Raw genomic sequence first — 22,700 nt, 5'->3', positions numbered from 1 at the left:
TTAATTGTTAAAAGTTTAAAGATTCAAATAAAGTCTGAATTGCATGAATATTTAAGTTTATATAAAAAGCGATAGTCGTGTTCAACCTATTTATTAAGATATTATTAATTTATAGAAACTGTTTTTTTTTAAATATAATTATTAACGTAGATTAAAGAATAAAAGATCATATACAACTTACAAATAAATATCTTTCTATACTAACATTTTTTCTCACTTTAGGTAAAAAATAATAATTCTACACAGCAATATAAAAAAAATCAACATCATTATATATATATATTAATTATTTTAATATAAACAAATAATAATTATTTTATCCAATAATACAATCAATTTTTATATTTATTCTTTATTAAATTAATAACTTTATAAATTGATTTTTTTTATGAATCTAAATATAATACACCCGTCTTATTTTTGAAGTCTTGCTTCATTTGACATAAAAATTAAACAATTATTTATTATATATATATTTTTTTGTTTTGTCCTTATTAATGGCGGTGGAGATTTCCCTCCATTTTTGAAGATAGCTAGGAAAAGGTAAAATAAAAAATTTATAAAACTCTAAAAATATGAATGGAACTTTAAAATAAGACATTTCAAAATGAAAAAAAATAAAAATCGCAAAGATAATTTTTACTAAATTCATATAGTCTACAATTATTTTAAAATTTTATAGTATTTAATTGATATTAAAAAATTTGAAACATAATAATTTAAATTAATTTTTAAATATATATTAATATTGTTATACTTTAATATAATAAATTGTTATTGATGTTTTTTAAATACAATCCTTATTAAGGTTAATTATATTTTAACAAAATAATTTTATTTCTAAAATTAATGTTTTTAATAATACAAAAACATAAAAATGATTATCAAAATAAATGCACCCTCTCCAACATTTTACTTAAAAGAATATGTTAATCTAATATCAATCATTTGATTTATTATAAACCGCCAAAACAACGCTTGGCTATTTTGTTAGTAAGACTGAAATTAATAGAAATTATTATGACACTCCTCACATTTGACATAATTTACAGTTTAGTCTTTTTTATTTGAAAATTGAACTGTATAGCCCATCACTTTTGTTTTTGTCAACGATTTAGTCCTTCCGTCCATTTTGGATGTTAGTCAACAAAGTCAACGAAACTATATGATTTCCCATTTTTGTTATTCTCAACAATTTCACCCTTCATTTTTGCTTTTATCAACAATTTTTTTTTATCATTTTAAGCATGTAAATTGTAAATTATTTAACGGTGATTGAGTTACACAAAAGACCCACTAAATAGAAAATAAATAGTAAATAAACTTATTGAATAATGAATTTTAATAAGAGTGTTTATCTGACATATTTGTTATGTCATGTCATATTTATAACAAATTAATGAACATTTACAATAGAAAATTTTTAAATTTTTATTTATTTATTTAGTATTAAATTTTTTTATACGACTAACGTATTATTTATTTGTATAAATCACTTGACGCAACAGTTGTGCATATAATTTTTATTTTAATTATTGGACCAGAAAAAAATTGAAAGAAAATATGCTTTTTCAACATTATAACGAATTACATAATGAACATTTACGATAGAAATTTTTTAATTTTAATTTATTTATTTAGTATTAATTTTTGTTTATACGACTAATGTATTATTTATTTGTATAAATCACTTGACGCAACAGTTGTGCATATAATTTTTATTTTAATTATTGGACCAGAAAAAGTTGAAAAAATATACTCCCTCCGTCCCATTTAAGAATGGACATATCCCATTTTTATTTGTCCCACTTAAGAAGGCCATATCGTGTTTTTTGTGCCAATTTATATGAATTTTCCTTTTTTATCCCCTTTTCTCTTTCCATAATCAATTACTATTAGTCTATACACAAAATACAACACTATCATAAATAGGGGTAAAATAAGAAAATACTATAGTAATTAATGCTTTCTTAATATATGTGAAAAAGTCATTTGTCTCTTCTTAAACGGAACGGAGGGAGTATTCTTTTTTAACATTGACAATTTACGCTTATACCATTTGTATCATTATAATAGTCTAAGAATGCAATACAAAAGGACTATTATTATGTATAATTAGATATTTGTCAAAAAAAAAATGTATAATTAGATTAGATGAAGCAATGACTAATACGTCATATAATCATGGTCATGCAATATCTAAACATGTTGTGCCATTTATTGATTCACACAAGTATATTTCACTTACAGTTATGGCCACATAAACATTAAAAAAACAGAGATGCATGCATTTGCATTCGAGTTATCATACATACATACTGTCAAAATTACACTTCGTCTTTTTCCTTCACATTATTCGGAGAGAGAATTAAAGAAGGCACCTTATCATCTTTGGGGCTGCTCTGCAAGTTGACATTTAACACCCAACACTAACCGCCAACAGAAAATCTTCTGAGAAATTTTCCCAAATTATTTTTTTTTCTTTCTTTCATTTCCAATCATACTTCTTTTCTATCTATCACCGGTGAAGAAAATATTGAGAAAAATGATGCATTAATAGTTAGAGCTGCTTACGTTTTTTGATAATTGAAAAACGGAGAGCGCTCGTAGGAGAAATTGAACCCACGATTTTAACAGTTTGCTGCAGAGCGTTTTTGTTTATGTTAGTTCGTTGTGAGAGCTGCTTACTTATTTGACAATTGTCTTTGTAATACAGTTATTAGCATGCTTATGGCGGCGGTTGCTATTTTATTATGTCTTAGTTGTTGAGTCGGTAAGTTTTTTTATTAGTAAAAACAACCGTTTGATTACTTGTTTTTTTTGCTGATTTGTGTTTTTCTGATTGATTTTCAGTTTTTGATCTGTAAAATTGAGAAAAAGATGAATCATTTTGTTCCGGATTTCGAAATGGACGACGATTGTGCTATTCCGAATTCTTCGGCGTTTGCTCGTCCGAGAAAATCAATCCCGTAAATAACAACATTTTACTCTTTTATTTTCTTGATTTGTTTTGAATTGCTTCAATGGAAATTCATACGGATGTTTGTGATAGGTCTGCGGCGGCGGAGGATGAAATTATGGAGCTGTTATGGCAAAACGGTCAGGTAGTAGTGCAAAGTCAGACGCAAATGTCGATGAAGAAACAACCACAACCGCCGTCTCACCACCACGACGCGGTGGAGCAAACAAACCCTAGAGAACATAATAATAATAATAATAATAATAATAATCTTTTTATTCAAGAAGATGAGATGGCTTCGTGGCTTCATTATCCGCTAAATGATTCGAATTTCGATCAAGATTTTTGCGCCGATTTTCTTTATCCGCCGTCCTCAGCCGCGCCTGCCGCTTGTGTTACTTCCACCACCACAGCTAATACTAGCGCCGCTCAAGTCCGGACACAGCAGCTGGCTACTGCAACAGCTTCTAGACCGCCGATTCCACCGATGAGACGACCGGAGGCGGTGCAAAATTTCGCCTACTTTTCAAGACACAGAGCTAGAGCTGGCGGTACTCACGCCGAAGAATCTGGACCATCTAATTCAAAACCAGTGGCGAGAGAGTCAACGGTTATTGACTCGAGTGTAACGCCGGCTCCGATGATATCAGAGTCGAGAATTTCAGAGGCGGCGGTTGGGAGATGCACTCCCGGCGGTGCGGTACTCGGTGATAACAGAGAGATGATATGCGAGATGACGGTGACGTCATCTACCGGTGGTTCTAGTGCAAGCGCGGAGCCGTCAACGACGGTGATGAAACAAACGGCGGCGGAGGATAGGAAACGGAAAGGAAGGGAAGAAGAAACGGAATACTATCCGAGCGAGGTGAGTTATGAGTTTAATTAGCGAGTTAAGTATAGTGGTTATTAAGTTATTATAGTATTAAGTTATTAACTGCCATTTTTGGCATGCTTCTAATTTTCTAATTATTTTTATTGTTCTTGGCCACTGTGCGCAGTGAAAGTGACGTTGGTAAATGTGAGCACTAATTTCATGTTGGATTATTGTTATTATTTTATTATTATTTTGTTTTGTGATTTATAGATTTTTAGAAAAGCAAATGGAAAACAAATAAAAAGTTTCGGTGCAATGCTATGTTTACATGAAGCATTTTGGTGGTGTGTGCATGGGAGTACCGTCGCTATCAGTGTATATCCGTACACGTGGTTGCTGCGCCATACGTGGATGGTTTTTATTTGATGTAGTTTTAATTTAGAAAATATTATCTGTTATTCCATGTCACTATCTGGTATAAAATGCTAACCAGTAATAGCGTGACATTTGGATCAGATAAATTATCACAATTGGGATATGATTAGGTGATGTGTAACCACCAAATTATAACTCAAATATTATAAACGCTAGTCAGCATTCTGCTTAAGTCGAGAGTTTAATTGGTTTTAAAAACGCTCTCCCTCTGCGATTGTATATTAAAAAAGTGATGTTTAATTTACATTCTTTTTCTTGGTAGATGTGGATTTCATTTTTCTTATAAAAAAATAAATAATAGTTTTTTTAAATGCTCGGTAGGATGTTGAATTTGAATCTGCAAATGGAAAGAAACAAGCAAGAGGATCAACATCAACAAAGAGATCTCGCGCTGCAGAAGTTCACAACCTTTCAGAAAGGGTTTGTATCACTACAACACAACATTGCTGATGCTATATAATTGATTCTTTATGTTATCAGAATCCTTAACGAATGTTACATTTTTTTTTTCCAGAGACGGCGTGACCGAATAAATGAAAAAATGAAAGCGCTGCAAGAGCTTATACCTCGATGCAACAAGGTTCGGTCTTAATATTTTTAGTAGAGAAAATAAATTTATATATCCATACATTGACGCATTTATGCCTATTTGGGTCAGCATCTACTCAATTGATTTTAATTGTATTTATTTGTTAATTAAGATGAAGCGTCTAACTTATAAAAATAAAATACTACTCTAATATCAAAATAGTGTTGTGAATCAATCAATATTTTCAACCATTAGTTCATAATTATTTAATAACTTATATATTTTTAGAATATATTAAATTTAATATTATATAAGATATAACTAAAATTTTAGTAATCTATTTATTTATTTTTTAAAAATCTATCACCCAACAATTATTGTTGAACACATAGACAATATTTAAGCATTTTCAATTTATTTATTAATATTTCATGAGAAATTTTTTTTATACAATTAATTAAATTTTAAATATACTATGGAATTTTTCTTTGGTTATTTTATCATAAATTTATTGAAATTTAATTTATCTAAAATGTATATTTTTATAAATAAATTTATCCATAGTGAGTTTTATCTATTCAAAATTTAAACAAAAACAATCGGTGATAATAATAATTTTAAATTTCAATTAAATTTGTTAAACAAATTATTAATTTTATAGTATAAGATAAAATTTTATACTTTATTATAAACCATGCTATAATTTATTATAAGTTGTTCTATCATTTAGCAAAAGCTATCATATACTTGTTAACTAATTGTTAAATAGAATGAAAATGTTGAAATTATATGTTTCATTCATCAACTATTGTTGAGTATTGTTTTTAGCTTTCAGATATATAGAATTATGAAATTTTATTTAAGTCTTATAAAAATTTTAAATTTGACAAATTCTAAAAACCACATTTAGCTAGTAATGAAATAATTATGAGCTAATATTATTTTTATTATTATTAATTTGGTAATTTATTTATATATTTTTTGTTTAATTTTGTAGTTATACACTAATTTCTCATAATTTTTTTTTGTAAGTGTCTAGAATTGTACTTTAATTTTTATTTATTAGATATTTCATTTTTATTTGATGATTGAATACTGATATCAATGGTATATATAATGGACAAAACTATCGCACTTTTTTGTTTAGACTAGTACGTCAAAATTATGGTGTATAAATTCATTTTTTTTATAGAGTAGGCATGATTAATGCTTCTCTTTTATCTTGTTTGCTCATGAATTTTGCTGCCTGTTTTCTATGCAGTCAGATAAAGCTTCTATGTTAGATGAGGCAATTGAATACCTGAAATCTCTTCAGTTGCAAGTACAGGTAAGTTTCTCCTATTTTATATCCTCTCAAGTTTTCTTGGATAACTGCCTCATAGTTGAGAACTGAAATTGTTTATATGATGAAGGTGTTTGGTATCTTGGACACATGATTCAGAATTTATAGCATTGTTTGTTAAATTCTGACACTAGAGTAGACATTTACCTCATCGTTGCGAACATGTGCGGCTGTATTTATTATATGTAGTCTAACAACTTCAGCAAAAATCAGCCAAAATTTCATCAAAAACTCAAGTTAAAATCTGCTTATGAAAAATTTAAAAATAAAAATTTAGTATCCATTTTAAATGGAAGATATAGTTCAGTGACATTAGAGGTTTTTTTACCGATATGTGAGGAAGGAGTAACCATGTCAAAGTGAAACTGATGTGCTCCTGCTAAGCAGTTTTTTACCAAGCAAAGCCTGCTCTAAACATATCACTGTACTTGATTAGTGTTCCGTAGTGTAAAAGGACACTATTCGTTAAGAATTTGTGCATGGAATGCTTTTATAATAATTTGATGGAATTAACTTTCTGAGATTATGCATTATCTATTACAAAATTAGATTATAATTAATTTCTACAGATGATGTCCATGGGATGCAGCATGGTCCCGATGATGTTTCCCGGCATTCAGCATTATATGCCACCAATGGGGATGGGGATGGGCATGGAAATGGGAATGAATCGACCTATGATGCCATTTCCCAATGTTCTAGCTGGTTCGCCCCTGGCTGCAGCAGCTCACATGGGTCCGAGGTTCCCTATGCCAGCTTTTCATATGCCTGCTGATCCATCTAGAATCCAAGGCGCAAACCAGTCAGAGCCGGCTCTAAATGCAGTGAGCATGCAGAACGTAAATCAAGCACGATTGCCACATTTTGTCGATCCTTACCAGCAATACCTTAGTATTCAGCAGATGCAGATATCAGCATCCCAGGTCAAACATTGCCTCTTACTTTTTCATATGTTCATATTAAATTTGAACAAAAGTTTTACCTGTTGTCTTTATGACACAGCAACCGTATTTTTTGATTGATTTTCACTTCGTTGCCAAGTGCACACGGCACACATGCAGCACAATAAGAGCAATTCTATCATTATGTGGAGAAATTCCTTATACAGGCTTTGCTTGCCCACAACAGCCATTCGTGGACAAAATCAATGATATTATAATACATCATTAAAATATTGACAATAATGAAATTAGTTAAGTAAAGTTTTTTCACGTTCAATGGTATGTTATAATGTCACCGGCTCTGTCGATGGATGATGTTGTGGACAGTCTATGTAAGAATTTTTCCATTATGTGTTCTTTTATGATTATATTTAAGAATCTAAAATCTTTCAGGTTTAGCGTCTGTAAATATATATGTATATAGGCTGATATGCAATTTTGAAATCCATCCTTTTCTTGATATAGTTAGAGATAAAAACATATTTTTGCTTAATCTACTTTAAACAAATTTCAAAATCTCTCTTTTTTACGAGCTAACAATGATTAAAACCGCCCATATATGCAGAACCAAACAATAGTCCAGCCAAGTACCAGCAAGCCAAGTAGCAGTCAAGGAGTCGATAATCTTGATAATCACCAGTCAGGTAGGCTGCTCTATCTCACACCTATTTTTAGTTATGAAGTATTTGTTGGTTACAGTAACTCACAATAATGGATGACAGGATAATTTGATTACAGTTAGTTTAAACTATACTATAGGGTCCATGAGATAGCAGATAATAATTTGATGTTTTCTCAACTGCTACTTGATAGTCACATGTCTGTGTATCATATAATAAGTTTGATGTAGTATTCTCCTGCGTCTGCTGTTTCCGTTCGTTCCAGTAATGGTATTCTGTAAGTAGACGGAGTTCTACATCCGTTTAACCTTCACAATCCAGCTCTAAAGCGATATTTTCAAGTGTACTCATAACTTTTCTTGTTGTGGATGATACAGGAACATGACACAATAGAATGTTTGATCAGCAAAAAAAAGATTCAAATCACGCGGCCCTGAGTTGTACAGCTGCACTGATCTTCCAACAACCTTGTACTCAAGAAAATGTCGCAAATGATGATGGAACTTGTTGTGCTGTGAAGTTGAACTTATGGGCAAATCGCCCGTTGAGGTTTTGTAGTGTAAGAAGAGCAACATCTCAGAGCAGCTTGTCTAATAGAAAAGATAACTCAGCTAACTTGTAATTATTATACCAATCCCATAGTTTAAATTTTATTTTTGCCTTTTCTTTGTATTTTCTGTGTATTTTAGTCAGCCACCTCTATTTAATTTCGTTCCGATTCGAACTAGGGACAGACAAACAGACAGACGATGAAAGGATAGAATTCTAATGAATATAAAACCAATAATGTTGAATGATTTGAGAGTCCAGGCTGGAGGATGTTGATAGATGGGTTCTTCTTGTTCTGTTGTCGATTTGTTGTGATGGAGACAATAGTTTGTGCCTTCAGATTCTCTACTGTTGCCAGACCCTTCTTACTGTATATTTGGGTTGCTGAGAATATAAGTTTTAACGCAACCTAAATATCAACTCAATGAGTAAGGGTGTGCATCGGTCTGTTCAGTCATTAAATAGAATCGAATCAACTATTATCGATTTTTTCAATTTTTTTTATAACTGTAGTCAAATCATACATAACTGAATTATAATTGAACTAAAATAAGTATTTGGTTCGGTCGATTATTTTGATTGAGCAAATTTCATTATAGTTAATTGACAACTCTCAAAACACACAGGCCGTCTACCGAGATCCTGCACATAACAAGGTCAGAAGGAATTAGGCTGAATTAGCCTAGAACCACTGTGATGTAAAGTCAACATACTATTGCAAGTGTTTAAAGGTATAAAAAGTGATTAACTTTTCTACTCACTAGCGAAAATCCTGGAGTGGCTTCACGATCACCCGTTTCTGGAGTGGTGCGCCGAACTCGTCGCCTATAGTGGTTTAGGATCCGATTTATCTTCTTCGCCTATGAGCAATTAGGCGGAACCGATATAGGTCCGCCTGATCGCTCATACGACTCGGTAAATTACTGGTCAGTAATATTAATTTTATAAAAAATTAAAATAAAATAAAATATAATAATTTTGGTGCTAATAGTAATATGTTTATTTAGAGGGTAGATTGATATGTGAGTCCTATAAAAATTACAAAGTACCTTAATTTTTTATTTATTTTTTAAAATAACATTATGTATATATATAATTCAATCAGTTCGATTAATTCAGAAATTTGACACCGAGAACAGAACCAAACTAAATTAATAAAAAAATTAAAAATTAACCATAATCGAGCAGGATTAAGTGAAAACTGAACCAAATTAGAATTTTACGGTCAGGCAATTCAATTATATCCTAATACTGCACACCCTTATCAACAAGTAGCTAGAAATGTGAAAAATCAGCTAGAGCCCCTTTGCCGATCTGAAATTCTGGTCCAGTGATTATATTCTTCTTTTAAGTCAGATGCATTCTAAATGCTTATCCATGGTTAACTTAACCATCCACGAATAAGAATTATACTGCTGTGGACCAATATGGAATATTACCCACTCTGACCTTACTGCCACTCCCCAATGAAGGTTTAATCATTAAAAGAACTTTCTTTTGATAAAGGTTTAATCATTTAAAAAATACGCAATCTTGTTAATTTTTTTCATTTATGTCCTAACCTTTTAAAAACGCCACTTTGGCCTATTTTTGATAAATAAATTTCCATTAGTCCAAAATTAATGGTTTTGAACGGTTGAGTCATAAATGAAAAAATTCAAAGAAAAATGGATACTTTTTAGTTAAAGCCATTAATAGAACCTGTGTTCACGCATCAAGACTTTTGCATGCTGAAATGTATTATCATAGATAATAACATATAGTTATAATTTGATGTAATAACATGTTGAACTTTTGAACTGATTAGTTATTTGACAGGTACCGACAAAAAAGGCGAGAGAGAATATCAAGAACAAATATCTACTTACTTAAAACTCATGGTTCAAACTGCAAATTCACTGTGAGCAGGGGCACTACAACTATTGCGTAAACTACCAAGACGATAAACCATCGAACCAGCATCATTCTCTTCTAGCTTGCGATAATATTTGAGCGACAAAATTGTAAAGTAGACAGACAGTGGATTGGCCTCAGAGGTGAGTATTATAAGAATTGAAAGCTACATACATACATTGAAGTTGAAGAAGCGCATTGCACAAACTGTAGACGTGCATGTACTGTAATGTCTGGATGCTTGAGGTTATTGATCCATAACAGATAGAATCTGAGAACAGAGGGAAATTAAGTATTTCATTAATCGACTTATAAACAAAATATTACTGTCAGTATTCATGAATGATGAACTCTGGTACCTTGTCAGTAAAGATACGGAATGCTTCCGCTCCCATAGCTTTCTCAAGCTCCTGATCAGATGTGAACAGAGATTTTAGAATAGATTTCCCTACCATTTAAATGAATGTCAGAATACTTACATTTTCAGGATCTGAAGCACCATCGATACTGCATATAAGTTTTCGAAAACTTTCATCCTTCAGTGCACTGCGAATTTCAGCAGAAGAAGCTGCATAAAAGGACCATTAGTATTTATTTCTTATGCGAGTATTTGGGACAGTTAATTCCTTCAAGATAACACAACATTGAAACCTATTATTACAGGTTCTTTTTGGTTAGTTTGCTTTATGGTTTTTGATTTTGTGCTTTACTTCAGGCCAGTTATAATTTTTCCTAGAAGGCACAAACAATGATTTGAAAGAGATTACAAAAGGAAATTATGACAAAGAATGATATTTCGAAACAGTTTTTGTTGTCTAATAACTATATACAAAGACTTGACAAGAGCAATTCGTGGAGCAACTTATTACTTCTCGATCTCATGAATTTTCTTCAGAATACAGAATATCTTGGCAAGCCAAAACATGTATGTAATTTGAATGCAATGTGATATATCATTAAATAATTCCGCAAATTTTACTGGCCAAATTCTACAAATAGATGGAGAACCGAGACCCTAGTCTGTTTGTTGCGCCGGATAGAGATTGCCTGGATAGCTTCATTCTTGTATTCACTAGTAAGTCTTCCCTATAAGTTTTTCACGTCTTATTCATTGATAGCAAATTAACATGCCGAGACTAATACACGCTGGTTAGAACTGACCTTTAGCATACCGTTACATTTAGACAAGCTTGTTAGTTATCTTGGACCACAAAATTATGCTTAGCGAATTTTAATTTACTACTTTTTACTTATGCTTAATTCCCTAGATTCACCTAAAATTACACTGAAGTCTAGATGTTGTCTATTACATGAAACTTCCGGAAAGGAAAAAGGATTCTTCTACTGCAGAAGTGGTAAAACAAAAACTGCAGAGATTTTCAAGACAAAGACAACATTTAAAGGAATTACATTCAAGCTAGTGTTAAGACTGTACCTATAGCCTCCAGTTGTGGTTTTAGCAGTTTCTCACATGTACCATCTGCAATTAATGGCCTTCCTTGAGGTGGTTCGAGATCAGAAGCTGACAGAATTCATACAGGTTCAGTTGAAATTATACAAGTGCTAGAAGAAAACATGCACAAATGAATGTCCATGCTGCTAGAGTGACAGATTCTGAATAGTGGAGAACTCATTTTATAGAATGAAGATTTAACATTAAAATACATTGACCAATAAAAACCGTTCACTTAAAAACGATAGTAAATTGGTAAAAGCCTCACAAGAACATGATAAACGTCAAAGGTATCACATTCAAGCTAGTCTTAAGACTGTACCTAAAGCCTCCGGTAGTGGTTTTGGCAGCAACTCACTTGTAACATCTGCAATTAATGGCCTATTTTGAGGCGGTCCTGGATCAGAGGCTGACAAAATTAAGACAGATACAGTTGCAGTTATATAGTGCTAGAAGAACACGTGCTCGAATGAATTTCCAAGCTACTAGAGTAACAAATCCTCAGCAACGGAAAACTCATTTTAGAATATGAGGATTTAATAAATAAAACATCTTAAGATTTAAAACTTGTTGACTCAAAAACAAGATTAAATCAATAAAAGACTCGCAAGAACATGATTAAAGACCTTAATTTTTACAAGAAAGTCCAAAAAAAGTAGTGTGTTAGAACATTACCTTGTACTTGAGTAATAGTATTATTACTCAAGTTATCCTGTGAAAATACTGGCTTGGCACACGGGGTTTCTGCATAATCCATTTACAGTGAAAATCAGTTTGTGCTCCAGATACCAAGCTGCTTCCATCAATGTAAACGTAAAAGAAATGCATATGATGATATGAACCTAGAAGTCTATACAAAACCTACAACTCAAAATTGAAGCACGACGTTTGATGCTTAGTCTTTAAAACTACGAATTCTTAGTCGCCAAGCACCTAAGAAAATTCATTGATCAGCTGTCAAGTTAATTTCATCTTTAAATCTCCTCGGCCATTCTTTAAATTGTAAAAAGAACTCAACCCATAAAATAGTACACACTGATAACCATTACGACAAGATATAATAAACCATGCAGGACATGTTCAATTACAGATAACTCCAGTTTGTTTGGAACTACAGCATCACTAAAGCTATCCTTATCTGACTTCAAAAATCCGACATTAAACAAAATTACCTATCCTTATAAATCCGAGTTAGAGTCTTAAAAATTTGAAATTAAGTTAAACTGTTTGAGTTTAGAGTCTTAAAAATTTAAATTAAATCATACTATTTGAGTTTCAACTTATCATACTTGGCAATCTTGATTCTTTAGCCGATGGGTGTCAAGTTGATCATTCTGGTTCGAAATTACCATAGGCAAAATCCCTACTTCCAATTCAATCAAAAAATCCCCAAGGGCCCTTCATTGAATCAATCGTGTTCCGTTTCGGAAACATTTCAGATACGAAACTTCTTCTATTACATATTAAACCTAAAAATTACCCAATTTCCCCGTGCCCATGCCGGAGGGTCCCGTATCCCCGTGTCCGTGTTCGTGCTACCTAGGACTAATAACTAAAATTATAAATCATTTTCTTTTTCTTCTGTTCTTGAGTTAATTATATAACATAAAGATATAAAATTGAAAAACAAAAACAAAAACAAAATTAGAACACAAACCTTTATGCTTCTTGAAGCAACCAAGAGAGCAGCTGCAAGAAATGGCATGAAATCAAATTAAAAAAAGAGAGTAAATAAAAATTGAATAATAAAGGTGAAGGTTTGCTTACTAAGGAACAAGACATGCAGGGCATTTGTATTTAGATTGTGCCTCTTTGCAGACTTCACACTGTTTAGGAGCCATTCAAAAGCTTTCAACTTCCCCTTCTTAAACTCTTTTAAGAACTGCAAAATCAAAATGAAATTCAACAAATTATGGCAGTCCAAACAATTTTTCCGTCACTGTGTCAATTTTATTAGGCAAAAATACTGAAAACTCCCCCACCTTTGAATTTTTTTTCAACCCACCACCACCTAGGAGAATTTTCAATTTTCGTCTGTACCCAAAAAAAATGATAATTCAATTAATTTAAAAATAAAATTATTAAAACCAACTATATAGAGGGATTATATTATTATTTTTTCCATTTAAAAAATACAAATTAATTCTTCATCTTTAAAAATGTTCAAACAAATTCTAATAATTAATTAATTTTTTATATTTTTTAAAACAAATTAAATTAAAAATAAAAAAAACCACCATCAGTGGTCTGTTATCGGTTCTATTCAGAAAGGAGCAGACCACCGATCGGTGATCTGTTCAACAAATCACCGAGTGGTCTGTTTTTTAGTGGTGGTCTTTTTTTTAAAAAAATTAATATATTTTTTTTGTATTTTTAATTTTTTCGTAAATTAATCTCGTTTTGTGTGAACGTATTTTTTTAATGATTTTTAACCTTTTTAAAATATTATTTGTTAAATTTTAATTAATAAAAAATATGGACCATCAAACATCGAATAATTAATCAAATTAAATTAAATTATAAATAATTATTATTTGTTAAATTTTTAATTTTTAATTTTTTTTCCAAAAAAAGGATTACAGTTTTTAATTTTAAAAAATATTAATAATTAATATAAAGTAAAATAAGTAAAATCATTAATTGTTGATTTTTTTAAGAAGAGTGCATTTTTATAATATTAATAACATTAACATCTAATTAGTATATAGGCTGAAAATGAAGGATTAATTTGAATTTTTTTTTAAATGAAAAGAGGTCATTTTAGTCTATTGGGTACAGGCAAAAACTGAAAACACTAAATAAGGTGTAATTGAAAATTCTCCTACGTGGTGGTGCAATTGAAAACAAAGTCAAAGGTGGAGAGTTTTTAAGTATTTTTGTCATTTTATTATAAAGTCATAGGTCCTTTAACTATGTATATTTTGATAAACTGGTCCATGAGTTTTAATTTTGATCTTTCTGACTCTTGAACTATTATTTATAGTTAAATTGGAATTCTTTTTTAGATTCCTATATATATATTATTTATTTATATGTTCTTATTGTAAAAATTATTTATTTGAGTGAATGTCTTTCAATTTAGTATTTTACACTTATAATTAAGGGACGGGACCCCATTGATGAAAAATAAAAATGTAGACACCGGACAGAGAAAAATTGAATAATATGAACTTGTTTAATTAAAACACATATAGCTAAAAAAACTAATTATGAGTTTATTTGGAAATATATAGATATGAATATAGATGTAGATTTTAAGAGTATAATAATTAATATAATAGTTTCCTTTTATATTATTTATCATCCATTAAAAATATAAGTTACAAATTTTTATTGATGAGATCGCGAATTCAATCCGTAAGATGTCATCTCATAATTGGCACGTGTTCAGGAAATTTCATGGATCCCGTACAAAAAAAATCTAAACATGATTAAAAGAAAGTTTTCATTTTGACACCGGAAAACGATAAGCATATTAGTTTAAATGTTGTCACATAATACTAGTTTTTCTATTTAATTTATTGAACATAAATTAATTAGATTATAATTATTTTCGATAAATAATTACATCTTAAAGTTTATAATTATTCTATCATTAGCGTGCAATGATTCATTTATTCAAAGGGAGAAGGTGCAAAAATAAGTCTAATGTATAACCAGCGTCTCTTGTACCTTATGTATTTCAAATCTTAAAAATTATTTTTAACATATTGAAAATCCATCACAAATAAACAAAAATTAAACAGTGTTAAACAAAATTGTAATGAAATTGAGGTTTTTTTTTTATGCGTTTTCAAAATGTTGATTAACATTAGGATACCTTTTTCCTTTATTTAATAACATGATAAATATATTTAAATATTTTAACTTTCAAAATTATAAAAATATAATTAAAATTTAAATATTATAAAATAACAATTTAAATATTTGAAAATATCAAAGACTATTCAATTATTTTATGCTAATTGGAAAGGGCTCAATCTCTAGAGTGAGAGCAAGAAAGGGGGTTTTTGACACAGTTCGGCAAAGGTATGGTTTTTTTGTCCGATTTTTCTACAATTAACTTTTTTAATATTTAGTGCTAGCATGAGGGGGTAAAATGATCCTTTGTTCGGAATAAAATTTACCGTTTTCTTTTAACTGAGAATAAAATTACTACTACTTGACCAAAAGCAACACACACACCAGAATCCAACCAAAGAGGAAAAAAAAGAACAGAAAAGCAAAGTATCTCTGAATAACAGCACAATATCGATTTTTCACATGTAAAGACCCTCTGGTACCCCTTCCTTCTTCTTGAACATCACCTTTTCTTTAGCTTTCTTAAAATCAGCATGAGTCACCTAAAACACACAATGACCAACATTAGATTTTCAAAGAGAATTGCAATATTACCGGCCAATTCCTATGAATCATGAACTAGTTATCGCGTCAATATCTTTTATGGAGATAAAAGAATCAGTCTTATAGCCTCATATCTTTTACGGAGATTAAAGAATCAGTCTTATAGCGTCAATATCTTTCACAGAGATAAAACAATCAGTCTAATAACTGAAACTCCATCTCACCTTCATGCGTCGCTCGCGTAAAGCAAGTAAACCAGCTTCAGTACATATGGCTTTTATGTCAGCTCCTGAGAACTCATCCTTGGTCATAACAAATTCTTCTAAGTTGACATCATCAGCCAAAGTCATTCTTGATGTGTGTATCTAAAGTCATAAAAAATGGAAGATCATTATTACGCAATGCATTATATGATAAAAAAAACATAGATAGGATGATAGAATTTCTGCAGGCAATCGTATGATAACATACCTGGAAAATGCGCCGCCTTGTTTTAATATCAGGAAGTGGAAATTCAATCTTCCTGTCTATTCGACCAGGTCGGAGCAAAGCAGGATCCAGACTTTCAATTCTGTTAGTTGCTAGAATCACTTTGACATCTCCTCTCGAATCAAAACCATCCAACTGGTTCAGTAATTCTAACATGGTTCGTTGAATTTCCCGTTCACCACCTGAGTGAGCATCGTACCTATAACAGAATTCAGTTAGAAAAAAAATTCAAGCTATGAGAACATAGATGTTCAAATCTTCCCTTTTACTTTAATTCTAATTCAGTTTCGGAGAAGCATATACATCCAACAACTCACCTCTTTGTACCAACTGCATCAATTTCATCAATGAAGACGATTGATGGAGAGAGATCGTCAGCAACTCTGAAAAGTTCCCTCACTAATTTTGGGCCATCTCCCAAGTACTTTTGAATTAATTCACTACCAACAACACGTAAGAAAGTCGCTGATGTTGAATTTGCCACTGCCTGAAAGAACAGTTGGAAGGCATAAAAATTTAGTATTAAAAGAAATGCAGCTCCATTTAAGTTAGAGGATATTGTTATGCCACCAAGAAGCAAATGAAAAAACATTTTTACTATGTCTTTCCTATTGTTGTTTATTAAATTGGGACTAAGAATTTGTCAAATATCAGTAATCTAAATGCTCACAATCATTGTCTAGTATGGAACCTGAACCAAACCAATTAAACATTGACAACCACATTCCGAAATTTTAAAAGAACAGGAAATTTCTTTGCATGGGGAAACTAGGTGGTAGATCAGCATTGGAAGTTTTTTTTTTCTTCTAAATATTATCAGATTAAGGCACATTGCGGTCGTCTAAAGTCTACCTAGCCGATAGATGACTAAATTGCAGAAGTTAATATTGGTTAGATTATTTGTTGACAAGTTCATTGCCTTGTTGCCTTTAAATCAGGCCTTCATATTTAGCATCTTTATAGATGAGCCACAACAGCAAAGTCACATACTCAGGTCAAATGGACATGTCAAAATCTCTCCAACGTATTCAAAGTTGAGAAAGGGATAAAAACAAGATGCTACTGACAATCGTATTATATTTTAATGCAACAATCAGAATAGGAAAAAGCTATTAAGTACAAACCTTTGCAAGCAAGGTTTTTCCTGTCCCAGGCTCTCCATATAATATGACACCCTTAGGAGGCTTAATACCGATATCTTCATAGAGTTCAGGGTGAGTCAAAGGGAGCTCAACGGCTTCTTTAATTTCCTGTATCTGGGCATCTAAACCACCGATATCAGCATAAGATTCCAATGGAGCCTTTTCTACCTTCATAACAGACACCATCGGATCAACTTCATCCTGAAGAAGTCCAACTACAGAAAGGACCTGTAAACGCATCCATCAATTAGTTATCAAATATTTTTCCCTGACAAGTTAAAATAAGAAAAATAATTGCATGAAAAACTTCTGGTGAATGGTTAAAACATCTCTACTCATCCTCTGAATCTAACAATTCCTTATAAGTCAAACTGCATGCAGATTTAAAAACCTCAACTATCACTCAATCCAACATTACAAAGAACATCAAAGAATAACTCATATAATTACGTAACATACTAAAAGCGATAGTAATCAAAAACCCTTTCCATCATAACCTTATGTAATCTATAAAGGAGACCTCACAAACCAGCAATCCAGATTCAGCAAACAACAGTCTACAATTCGCTCTCTTATTAAGTTCAAGCTCAATTAACTAGTTACAACTTATAAGCAATCCTTCCATAAACTTCGTCTTAGTTTTGCATCACAACTTTTGCTGCAAATCTGAATTCTTTTCAAGCCAAACAACAAAGCAGTATTAGGCACACAATCTATTTAAAGCCCTAACTATAACAAACATCTATAGAAACCTAGATAGCACAGAAACTTCATTCAATCAATGTGTCCCGTTTTACAAACGTTTCGGACACTTGATGTTTTGGACACGAAACTTTATTTTGTACATAAAAAACCTTAAAATAACATTGTTTCACCGTGTCCATAACAAAGTGTCCCGTGTCCCTGTGTCCATACTACCTAGATAGAAACATAGGCCAATATTTCAAACAAAAGTTCAAATCTTGAGAATTAACAGCAGACCCATAAAAACAAAACCTCCACAATTACCTTATTATGCATCAAAATAGCACACCCAGGTTCCAGCTGATCCTTATCAACAAAAGACAAAATCCCAACATAATATTCCGGCCCAACACTAGAGCTAACAATAGCATGATTCTCATCAATCAACTCCTCCAAATTACCCACACTCATAGGAGTCCCACGCAAGTCATCAACTTTAGATCTATCCTCCTCAGCCTTCTCCTCCTGCGGCTTCAATCTCTCTTGGTTACCCACAAACTCTTCTTCCATCAGCAAATAATCCTTAATTCTCTCGAGTTTTAGTAGCCTCAGCTTGCACTTTGTTAATGGGGTCACTGTCGGTAGCCTGGCTGCTGCTTCTGGCCCTTTTTGTTTCCGTTGCTTCCTACCCACTCTTGATGGCGGCGCTGCCGCCTCGTATTTTTTCTCCTTTTTGTCGCCGCCGTCTTGTTTCCTGTCTCCGGGGAGACCTTGCCGGTTGCCTGATGGTCCTTGACCCATTTGCTCTGGCTTTGGGAACAAGTTAGGAGGATACTCTGGTGATGTTTTTCTATTCTTTTCTATTTGTGATGAAATTCATATAGGCTTGTTACTTGTACATTGGCTTGATTTAGGGCTGAGATTCAAAGATGGGCCTGGCCTCAAAAGTGAAAAGGGCTTTTAGAAGCTTCGCTTTGCATTCCTATATAAAGAAAGGTCTAATTTCTTAAAAATTCTGACCTTTCATTCTCTTTTCAATTTTACTCTGACGTTGCAAATCAGTTAATTTTACCCTGTTTTGTATTTTTTCATTTCAATTGTATCCTAAGACATAAAATTGATCTTTTTTTATTTGGCAAAAATTCTCTAAATTGACTCTTTTTACATTAAATTAACTTTTTATATTAAATTGATCATTTTTGAAGAAGTTTTTTGAACTTTTATCAAATAAAAAAGGTCAATTTTATGCTTCGGGGTACAATTGAAATGAAAAAAATGTAAAATTGGGTAAAATTGACAAATTTTCAACGTCAAGTTAGGATTGGAAAGGGAATGAAAGGTCGGGATTTTTTAAAGTACTAAGCCTAAAGGAAAAAGAGGAAATTACATTATATGCCCTCTTCTCTCATTCATTTGCAAACATACATTATCATCTTTTATTCAATACAAGTGTGCGCTTTTTTCAAATAATTTTTGCAAAAATACGCCATATTTAACTCCTTTGCAAACTTAGACTTTTTTCTCTTTTTTCAAGTCTATTTGCTTCTGGCAATTCGAAACTCACTCCATCACTAGTTTTTCTACTTTTCTTTCTTTCTCCGTTATAAATCTAAACCCGTATTCAATTGCGATGGTCTTGCATCTGTTATATCTCTCGACTCTGAAACTATCAATGCCGTCGGTTGGTGTCTCGAGCTGCTCACGGCGGATGATTTTGGTTATGGGTTTTTTAATGTTGAATTAATACCCTTATGGATGTTGAATTCAAGGATATTAATAGAATCATCTGGGTTTGGATCTGAATAATACAATTTCTTCTTCCCTTCTTTTGAGTCTGCTTTTTGCCTCTTTTTGTTGAATCTAAAAATCCTAAGGCAGCCTCCAAATTCATTTTTTTGCAATAATACACCATCTATCACTAATATTTTTCTAACCAAACTCTCAAACCGTCAAACGCCTCTATGAAGTCAAATATTTCCCATCTAAAATACAAAAAATATGAGGTCAAACTCAACCCATTTTCTCGCCAATTACAGTTGAAAACCTTGTCAATATTTGAAAAACATAGGGTTCAAATGGTACTTCAGTTATAAATGCATAGTTGAAGCTTAGAGGTCTAGATTTTTTTTATTTCTCGTTGGTTGCTTTTTGTTTGCTTGTTGGTTGCTCGTTAGTTTCTTAATAATTGTTTGTTGGTTGCTCGTTATATGAGATATTGTTTACTCTATTTTATTAGTATCTATTACTAAATAATGTTATAAGTTTATTTGGATGGAAAGTGATTGTTGAAAATAGTATTTTTATTTTTTATTTGATAAAGAATATTTAATTAAATAATAAAAGATAATATTTTTTTTAAAATCATATTAATGACAAGTGTAAATCTAATGATTTAATAAAATAATAATAAATATTAAGTAAAAAGTTAAACGAATAAAAATGACAAGTGTTTGAATGTAAAAGACGTTCACATATAAAAAATTAAACATTTAGAAATAAACAAATATCTTAACAATATAAATAAACTTATTAAATAGAAAGGACATATCATTAATAGCAGATATGGTAAAAAAAATTCTAAACTTTATAGTGGTGTATTTTTATAAAATTAATCAATACAAAAAGTATAAAATTATTAATATAATATTCACATGAAGTAGAATGTCTACATTCACATTATATAATGAATTGCAATAATAAAGAGTAGGTGTATTTGGTGGAATGAGCTTGGCCAACATAAAAAGAGTATATTTGCAAAGTTATCAATTTGAAAAGCGTATTTTTGCTATTGTTTATGTAGAAGCGTATAAATGCTAATATTTGTATTAAATCAAGTATATGTGTAAAAAGTCCAAGGAAAAACTACACAAAATTTTAATTACGCTAACTTTTTACCGATTTGCTAAGCTGCCTAATTATTGTTATTGAATGCTAAATTGCTATTGATATTAAAGAGTTAAAAACTAAATACGGACTTCATCCTATTCCTACACGTGGTGAGTTGGTTGAAAAAATAATACTCACTCTGTTTTTTTTTTAATTTTAATTTTTTAAAATTTTATTTGTTTCAAAATATTTGTCAATTACAAATTTCAATGATAAAGTTTAATTTTTTGCCATTATTACCCTTTAGTTTAGTTAGTGTAGTAGAGATAGCATTTATTAACATGTAGACTTTTCTTATATTAATTTTAAGGTTATTTCGTCATTGACATAGAATATCAATGACTTTCTTAATATGTGTGTTTTATTAAAAATGGACAAACAAAAGGGAACAGAGAGAGTATAAGAAAGCAACATATGCACATTTTGTTAGTTTCTTTTCCATTCCACCTCTCATCATTTCTTTTCTTTCTTTCAGCTTCTTTTAAATATGTGTAAATAAATCAGAAATTTTTCTAAACCCATAATTTTCTCTCTTCCATCTGTCCTTCTCTATCCCATTTCGCTTCTTTAATCTCAATGCTAACAGAAATTAACCTATCTAAACCTGATCAGATCTATTTAATTTTTTTGAAATTTTTCCATGTTTTTTTTAAGAAGATGATGAAAGGTGTGATTTCAGATTTTTTTAATGAACTTATTTTTATTCTTATCCTGAATTTTCAGCTTCAAATGGTACATGTTTTTTAATTCTTATTTTTGGTTAATGTCTAAATTATTTTGTATAGAAATGAGTTTTGGGCTTTTGAATGATGGAATTTTTGAGTTTCATTCGACTTCTATTGACTTGAATCTTGTTAGGGTCTTGAATATGAAATATGAGTTGTTATTATTATGTTTTTTAAGTAATAAACAAAAACACCAATAAATTATTAATTAGCTATAATTTAACAAAATCCAAATGTCGAATTTTCTCACAAACACAGTTTGATCGCTTAACTTTTTTTTTTAAAATACTATTAACAACTCTTACCAAACTGTAATTTCCTTATTTTCTCTCTCTGTATTGTTTACTCTTTTTCAAGTGATCATAGGAAGTTAGATATGGAGGTTTGTTTTCCCATATTCAAATTAGATCTTATTTCACATGATGTTGTTCTTTTCCAAGCATATATAGCTAATCCATTTTAATACTTTTCATGTTAATTTTGATTGATAAATTTATAAGTCTTGTATATTATTTGTGTATTTTGATATGTATTATGTATCGATAATGTTTATGAAATGTATTTTTGTGTATTTTCATATATTTTATGATATTTATTAGTATACTATTATTTGCTAACTCTTCTTGTATGTTTTTTCTTTTTGTAGTTGAAGGTTTCAACAATATCTCTTGCAAGAAGTTTAGTCCACCATCTTATTTTTTAGAGAATGTATCTAAATTATCTTTGAGATGTATATAAAATTTTTCCGAGTTGTTTCTACAATTTAATTTTTGCATGTGCAATAAAAAATTACATGTGCTTATTATTGTTTACTAACTTCTTTTTATGTGTTTATTTTGTGTATATTGTACGCTTTGTATTTTTTCTATATAGCATATGTATTTGTGATGTATCT

General features: G+C 30.8%; 3 protein-coding genes across 5 annotated transcripts; 1 reads left to right on the top strand and 2 right to left on the bottom strand.

Moving 5' to 3' along the window:
* The first annotated feature begins 2,312 nt into the window (after window positions 1-2,312).
* Window positions 2,313-8,437, top strand: LOC126655394 (transcription factor PIF1-like). Of its 2 annotated transcripts, XM_050349570.2 has the most exons (9): window positions 2,322-2,773; window positions 2,854-2,969; window positions 3,053-3,824; window positions 4,530-4,628; window positions 4,723-4,788; window positions 5,999-6,064; window positions 6,649-7,002; window positions 7,586-7,664; window positions 8,018-8,437. In XM_050349570.2, the coding sequence occupies exons 2-9, from the start codon at window positions 2,881-2,883 to the stop codon at window positions 8,023-8,025; spliced, it is 1,533 nt and encodes a 510-aa protein (XP_050205527.1). In that variant the 5' UTR covers window positions 2,322-2,773; window positions 2,854-2,880; the 3' UTR covers window positions 8,026-8,437. The 2 variants fall into 2 exon arrangements, with proteins under 2 accessions (XP_050205528.1, XP_050205527.1); XM_050349571.2 differs by lacking the exons at window positions 7,586-7,664; window positions 8,018-8,437 and having other exon boundaries at window positions 2,313-2,773; window positions 6,669-7,002.
* Window positions 8,438-10,033: 1,596 nt separating this feature from the next.
* Window positions 10,034-13,483, bottom strand: LOC126655395 (uncharacterized). Of its 2 annotated transcripts, none has more exons than XM_050349574.2 (8): window positions 13,303-13,483; window positions 13,193-13,224; window positions 12,211-12,279; window positions 11,858-11,932; window positions 11,518-11,604; window positions 10,562-10,650; window positions 10,442-10,492; window positions 10,034-10,353 (listed from the first exon to the last, which is right to left on the bottom strand). In XM_050349574.2, the coding sequence occupies exons 1-8, from the start codon at window positions 13,374-13,376 to the stop codon at window positions 10,330-10,332; spliced, it is 501 nt and encodes a 166-aa protein (XP_050205531.1). In that variant the 5' UTR covers window positions 13,377-13,483; the 3' UTR covers window positions 10,034-10,329. The 2 variants fall into 2 exon arrangements, with proteins under 2 accessions (XP_050205531.1, XP_050205530.1); XM_050349573.2 differs by having other exon boundaries at window positions 11,858-11,944; window positions 13,303-13,481.
* Window positions 13,484-15,622: 2,139 nt separating this feature from the next.
* Window positions 15,623-19,062, bottom strand: LOC126656008 (26S proteasome regulatory subunit 4 homolog A). The gene is made up of 6 exons (XM_050350442.1): window positions 18,519-19,062; window positions 17,493-17,738; window positions 16,686-16,855; window positions 16,351-16,567; window positions 16,104-16,244; window positions 15,623-15,878 (listed from the first exon to the last, which is right to left on the bottom strand). Exons 1-6 carry the CDS (start codon window positions 18,993-18,995, stop codon window positions 15,795-15,797), a joined length of 1,335 nt encoding a protein of 444 aa, XP_050206399.1. The 5' UTR covers window positions 18,996-19,062; the 3' UTR covers window positions 15,623-15,794.
* Window positions 19,063-22,700: the final 3,638 nt, after the last annotated feature.

This window comes from Mercurialis annua, linkage group LG7, assembly GCF_937616625.2.
Source record: "Mercurialis annua linkage group LG7, ddMerAnnu1.2, whole genome shotgun sequence".
NCBI classification, from domain to species: Eukaryota; Viridiplantae; Streptophyta; class Magnoliopsida; order Malpighiales; family Euphorbiaceae; genus Mercurialis; species Mercurialis annua.
Note: the sequence above shows the minus strand (reverse complement) of the source record. Positions and strands in the feature narration are given on the sequence as shown.

What these genes read in the sequence shown, in the direction of transcription:
- LOC126655394 (XM_050349570.2), top strand. Translation starts at nt 2,881, where the DNA reads ATGAATCATTTTGTTCCGGATTTCGAAATGGACGACGATTGTGCTATT. An exon ending in TTATACCTCGATGCAACAAG is followed by an intron (nt 4,789 to 5,998) that starts GTTCGGTCTTAA and finishes TTTTCTATGCAG; the next exon opens with TCAGATAAAGCTTCTATGTT. An exon ending in CTCTTCAGTTGCAAGTACAG is followed by an intron (nt 6,065 to 6,648) that starts GTAAGTTTCTCC and finishes TAATTTCTACAG; the next exon opens with ATGATGTCCATGGGATGCAG.
- LOC126655395 (XM_050349573.2), bottom strand. Translation starts at nt 13,376, where the DNA reads ATGGCTCCTAAACAGTGTGAAGTCTGCAAAGAGGCACAATCTAAATAC. An exon ending in TTGCTTCAAGAAGCATAAAG is followed by an intron (nt 12,280 to 13,192) that starts GTTTGTGTTCTA and finishes TGGATTATGCAG; the next exon opens with AAACCCCGTGTGCCAAGCCA. An exon ending in ACCACAACTGGAGGCTATAG is followed by an intron (nt 10,651 to 11,517) that starts GTACAGTCTTAA and finishes CCTTTTATGCAG; the next exon opens with CTTCTTCTGCTGAAATTCGC.
- LOC126656008 (XM_050350442.1), bottom strand. Translation starts at nt 18,995, where the DNA reads ATGGGTCAAGGACCATCAGGCAACCGGCAAGGTCTCCCCGGAGACAGG. An exon ending in CTATTTTGATGCATAATAAG is followed by an intron (nt 17,739 to 18,518) that starts GTAATTGTGGAG and finishes ATGCGTTTACAG; the next exon opens with GTCCTTTCTGTAGTTGGACT. An exon ending in GATGCAGTTGGTACAAAGAG is followed by an intron (nt 16,568 to 16,685) that starts GTGAGTTGTTGG and finishes ATTCTGTTATAG; the next exon opens with GTACGATGCTCACTCAGGTG.